Source organism: Lichenostomus cassidix, chromosome 1 (assembly GCF_008360975.1).
Source record: "Lichenostomus cassidix isolate B80296 chromosome 1, HeHo_3.0, whole genome shotgun sequence".
NCBI lineage: Eukaryota > Metazoa > Chordata > Aves > Passeriformes > Meliphagidae > Lichenostomus > Lichenostomus cassidix.
In genome coordinates, this window is record NC_139479.1 from 72,015,786 (window position 1) to 72,021,785 (window position 6,000).

A 6,000-nucleotide genomic window follows, 5' to 3' on the forward strand; every position below is an offset into this window, starting at 1 on the left:
TGCTTGTCAGGGAGTCCATGTCCCATGGATACATCCTCTTGTATCTGTGTATCTCATTCCTGCTACCTCACATGCCCAGAACAGCTGCTCACATGTTTTCTTCTTCTTTTCTCTTGATAAGGATTTTCTTCGCAACATCCCAGGCAGTATTTTATCATCCCAGCTGTGTGATAAGTGGATCTCTGTGCTGGATCAAGGAAATAATGAAGAGAAGATAAAAAGCATCCAAAGGTAGTTACTTCTATTCTCTGCATTCTTTTCCTATAAATGTATATCCCGAAATGCAGAATCACAAATACTCAACCTACAATTAATTTTTTTAAAATAGATGCTAAAAGTAACTTTGTATATGGCAGAACATTGAAGCTTACATATATACTTAAGTGATTGTCTGTATGAGACAATTTTCTGACTCTCTTTGGTCCTGCTTTTCTGCCTTTTGTGGACACCAGTAAATACTGATGTCCACAAAAAAATTAAATAGCCTTTCACGAAAAGAACAAAACCAGCTTGTATTATTTGTAAATACGCTGTCCAAAACCTGAATTTCTGTCTGTTACAAAATCTGAAACAACCTGCAGGGTACTTTGGAGTCCTGGATGAAAGAGAAGCTGAAATCAGTTCTTCATATATTTCCTCTCATTTATCTCAAATTTTAGTGACTGTTTTGAAGCCAAGATGGAATTGTTAATAAAATGCTGGAGCATAGTGACAAGGGAAGTCTCCAACCTTGCAGGTGATAGAAAACAGAAAGTAGCCAAAGTTTGTGTCAAAGGAAACTGAGGTTTTTGCAGTATCTGACCTCAGGAGTACTTACACACATACACACTTTAAGGCAACTAGATGGCATGGAAAGAGAACTGAACTTTTTGGGAGGGTAAATCATGAATTATCAGGCAGCTTAGGTGAAGAACAGTTTCATGTCATACATTGTACTTGGTTCATTCGTTTGACAGAGTACAGTTTTGTGTTATGGTGTTTTCTGCTGTCCCTGAAAACTGCATAGAGGCACAATGAGGAAAACAGCTGAGCAAGAACATCTCTTTGACACCCTCCCTGCATTCATTAGTGGACCATATTACCCTGTTTCTGCATTTCCATTATCCTGACTTGTGTGTATCAATGGAAAGTGGTCACTAACGTGTAGAATTCCATTTGTATATGTTTTCAGGTTAATAGAGCATCTGCCCAGAGCTCATGTTGTTCTCTTACGTTACATCTTTGGAGTACTGCATGTGATAGAAATGCGATCTGAAGAGAACCAGATGAATGCATTTAATCTGGCTGTCTGCATTGCACCTAGCCTCCTCTGGCCTCCTGTTTCATCCACTCCTGATATAGAAAGTGAATTTATTAAAAAGGTAAGAAACACTAAGGTAGAGTAGAAAACCAAGCCAACATTCCATTCAGCCAGGCTGTTGGTTACAAATATGAAAACAGTCAGTACCTCTTCAGATCAGGACTTGTCCTCTTGTTAGGGCTCCAGCAACATTCATCAATCCATTCTCATAATCTGCCTGGAAGAAGGGGAGAGAGGTCATAAAGCAATACCACTGTATTAGCAAAGTGCTTCTCTCAGCAGGAAGATCTCTGGTTGGGGTGACCTTGGAAGAGGGCGCAGTAGAATGGAAAAGATGTATACAAGGATGCATACCAGGACAGTTTCTCTGGGCCCATGAGACTGAGAGAGTAGTTCCTGGCTGCCTTTGTGGATGATAGTTTACTCCTGTTCCTCATCTGTATGATGAACTTGCCCTGAGCTCAGTAATAGAAGATCTGACAAGACATCTCTCTCCCATTGATTTGTTGCAGATTTCTAGTCTGGTACAGTTCCTCATTGAGAATTGCTGCAGAATTTTTGGAGATGAAATTAACTCCCTCTTTGGAGAAATACTGATGACATGCAAGAGAGAGAACAACTCAGGTAATACAAATTGGTGTTTTTATCCCATTAAGATAGCTAAACTCAAACAGGCAAAAAATGGGTGTATTCCATCCCAGAATGCTGTTCCTTCTTCATGCAGTGTTCCCAGATACCTGCTGTTCTCTTTCCTCTGCCCAAAGAATTGGTTATAATCACTGATCCAATTTGCCATAAACCTGGACCATATCACAAAGTGCTTTCACAAAGAATCTCTTGCTCCTATACCAGTCATCTGAACCACTACAGTTAAAAAAGGAGGGAGGGGAAATAAAATAAAAAAATTTAAAAATCTAGAAAATTTTTCCTCTCAAGTCTAGAATAAAAATGCAGAAACAGCATCAGCCTGTGTTTTCCCAGAATATCAGGAAGTCAGTGATCAACAGTGGTCATAACACAGCTATCACACTATTATATTAGGGTTGAAAGTGTCTATTCTTCACTATCAAAAGAGAGAGATCTCCAGTGTGTCAATGGAGCATCCAGATTTTGCTGCTAGCACAGAAAAAGCATGGAACTGGTGACTGAAAGTGTTTGGCAGACTAGTTGACAGAGCTTTCCAGGTAATCATTAATGGCTTTTTTCTCTCCAACCCTCTGATTTTGACTGGAGTTTTGTGTCTCTCTTTAATGTATTTCTAAAGCAGTATTTTTGTAAAATAAATTTTGTCACAGCTGGCTTGTACTGAAAGTGGTGACGGCACTTGTGTCAGCATGTCTGACTGACTCAGTGTGGCTGTTTCAAACTCCTGATGCTCTGCCTCCAGTGAGATTGGGTGAAATCCAGTAAAATTTGGCCTGCCCCCTCCCTAGGAGTGAAGCACAATGAGGGCTCAGACCCATGATAGGTTGCAGCAGCTGAAGGAGTTTTCAGGCAGGCACTGAGGTGTGATGACTGCCCATGCGTGAACTGTGCCTGCTGCAAATGTGAGATAAGGCAGCTTAGCCTAACCCAGAGCAAAAGAGATTTAATGTAATTCCAATTACTGCAGATACAGGATAGGGCCCAGGTGTGCACTGCTCAGTGCAAATGTAGTGACTGTTTAAACTGAGACTAAAACATCATAGTGTTGCTCTTAAAAATACTGTGTTTTCTGGAAGAAATGGAAGTAAGAAGTATGCCCTCTTTTCTTCATTTGTCTAAAAGAAGGAAAGAAAGGTTAAATGTTGCTTTCAATATCCAGTAATGAAAAGAAAAAAATATTTCCAATTCAATATATATATGTGTGTAAATTATTGTTTACAGCTGGATTATCTACTATCCATTTAAAAAAAAAAACAAACCAAACCAAAAGCACAACAAAAAAACCCTTACCCTTATTTGTGCCATTATTCTGTGTTTCTTGACTGAACTGCAGCTTAGTACTCACTTCAGCTTTTCCGTTTCAAAATTAAGATAGTAGTTTTTTAGGAAATTATTAGTATTTCTGGTTGAAGAATCTTTAAAGGGCAAATGGTCCTGAAAGTAAAGGATACTTGCCAAAAAAAGAGAAAAAAAAAGAAGCTGCTTGTCAAAAGAAAAAAAGAAGTTGCTGCAGGTTGGTTCAGTCACTGATGTGTTAACACTTGGTTTGTCCTTGCAGATGTCGCTTCTCTCCATCAGAATGACTCTTCCTATGACAGCCTGGAAAACGAGGCAAATGATGAAGCTGACTCTTCCTCCAGTGACTGGATCAAAACCCGCGATCAGGACAACAGAAGCAGGGAGTCTGTCTTCACCCTGAGCGATGGCGATTCGGAGCAGACAGAGGTGGATGAAATCCAAAGCCAAACCAAACTGAAGCAGCTGGCAATTTCTGCCGACATGCAGCTGAAGTTTTCCTCACAAGAGAACTCAAGCAAGTCTCCCTACTGCGGTGCACTGGGTTTCCCCTCAGCAGCTACCTCGGGCGCTGCCCAGACTGTGCGGAGGCAGCGGCGCTCCTCCGAGCCTGCAGTTGGCCTCCAGAGCGCCACTGCCGCCCGCGCCGATCCCGCGCGTGAGAAGGCGACGCGCAAAGCCAGCTGTGACGTTGTCCTGTCTCATGAAGATGAAGACTGTCTCTGCCAGCGCCGCATGTTGCAGGTGGAAAGGCAAAAGCTCAGCAAGCAGGGCTTGGTTTTAGGGATTAACGTTGGTAAAAGTGATAACACAAACCAAAACGTTGAAAGGAAAGACCTGTTCCATTGTCTCCTGCCTCCAACTCCAGAAGGATTAAGTATTTGCTCAGGATTTAGCTCTTTCAGCCAGTCTTCTTCTGGGACATCTCCATCTGTGTCATCGATTTGCTCTCTGGACAGTGCTTTCTCCCAGTTTTCAGACCAGGCTGTGTTTTCCCTAAGTGAAACCTCCTGCCCCTTCGACAGCACTTTTCAGTCGCTAAAGAAACATGAAGATGCTGCTGCTCCTGTGGCTGATGACTGTTTGCTTACACCCACCAAGGTGCCACCATCTCCACAACCTACTGACACTGGGGCTGGGGGAAGCTTGGTGGGGCCCAACAGCAGGTCAGCACCCCTGAAACCTACTGATGGAGAGGATGGCTGTTTCATTAAGCCTGACTTTCAGCCATTGCCTCTGAAAGTCACCAGAAGAGACAGACTTCATGATCAAAGAGGAGGTCTAGAAAAGCATTACAGCAATCCAAAGGTTGAAGAGACTGACCAAAGCTTTTTGCAGAGGAATCTTAATGCTTAAAATAAACACCATAAAGAAAATGCCTTTGGTGTTGATGTGTGTTCATTTTAAGTTTCACAACCAGGTTGTTCAAATTTAATTGAGCAGTCCCCGGACTCACAGGTTTTCTTTTTTTTAGGAAACTGTCTGAGTAATGTTCCAATATAAAGCTTTGCAAGAACATTGTAAAAACAATAAAAATTGCTGAAAAGCAAGCAAACAGGAATCTTCTGAAAATCTGGAAGGGACCCAGGAGGTACCTAAGGCCAGTGTCCTGTTCCCTGACCCTGCCAGGGCAGCAGGGTGTCTGCTGGGCCTCTCCTCTCTCACTGGACCTCTCGAGTGTTGAGCCTTGCAGATGTGAGTCCCAGTCCTTTGTGCTTTTGATGTAGCGTGCAAAGTCAGCATAGCTTCCATAACTGTGGTATTATACTACTGTTCTGAAACTGATAAATATTATCTTCATTGTCCTCCAAGGAGTGTGTTGTTTTCTGTATGTTTATACAGTATGTTCGATAGGTGTAGTTGTTTCTTTCACACTGCAAAAGAAAGAGAAACATAAGCCAGAAAATATGTAAAGGGAAATGCTGAAGCTTGTAACTAACACCTTGCAACTTTGTGTTTCATTTATTGTGCTTTGTTGGCTGTTCTGTTCATGTTTAAGTTGTGAATGGTTTCTTTACATTGCTGAAAATGGCATTATGTATTATTGCAAGCAGAACACATGTAATTTTATTATGCAACATCTAAAATATAGAATCACAGAATGGATTGGGTTGGAAAGGACCTTAAAGATCATTCAGTTCCAGCCCTCCTACCATGGGCAGGGACACCTTCCACTAGACCAGGCTGCTCAGAGCTCCATCCAACCCCACCTTGAACACTTCCAGGGATGTGGCATCCATAACTTCTTGGCGTAACCTGTTCTAGTGCTTCAGCACTCTCTGAGTAAAAAATTTCTTCCTAATGTCTAATCTGATCCTGCTCTCTGTTAGTTTAAAACCTTGCCCCTTGTCCTGCCACTATCTGCCCATATAAAGTCATCTCCCTTCTTTTTATAAGCCCCCTTAAAGTACTGGAAGGCCAAAGTGAGGTGTTCCTGAAGCCTTCTCCAGGCTTAACAATCCCAACTTTCTCAGCATTTCGTCACAGAAGAGTTTTTCTATTCCTCTAATGTTCTTTATAGTCCTCCTCTGGACTCTCTCCAACAGGTCCATGTCCTCCCTGTGCTGAGGACTCCAGATCTGGATGCAGCACTGCAGGTGAGGTCTCAGCAGAGCAGAGTAGAGAGGCAAAATCCCCTCCCTGCTGCCCACACTGCTTTGGATGCAGCCCAGGAGACATTTGGCTTTCTGGGCTGTGAGTGCACATTTACAGCTCATGTCCAGCCTCTCATCCCCCAGCACCCCAAGCCTCCTGCACAG

At 42.5% G+C, this 6,000-nt stretch overlaps 1 protein-coding gene across 4 annotated transcripts in view; it reads left to right on the top strand.

Moving 5' to 3' along the window:
* The window catches only part of ARHGAP20 (Rho GTPase activating protein 20), a 57,849-nt gene extending 53,232 nt beyond the window's left edge, over positions 1-4,617 (top strand). The window contains exons 12-16 of one of the 4 annotated variants that reach the window (XR_014852823.1): positions 122-231; positions 1,172-1,361; positions 1,813-1,924; positions 2,374-2,484; positions 3,504-3,639. Coding sequence is in view for 3 of the 4 variants with exons in the window: in XM_085063655.1 (XP_084919781.1) it covers positions 122-231; positions 1,172-1,361; positions 1,813-1,924; positions 3,504-4,597 (1,506 nt within the window). In the remaining variant the exon portion in view is untranslated. Of the gene's footprint in view, positions 1-121; positions 232-1,171; positions 1,362-1,812; positions 1,925-2,281; positions 2,485-3,503 lie in introns of those variants that run through there. The other 3 variants (XM_085063664.1, XM_085063678.1, XM_085063655.1) reach the window with 3 other exon arrangements.
* The last annotated feature ends 1,383 nt before the right edge of the window (positions 4,618-6,000 follow it).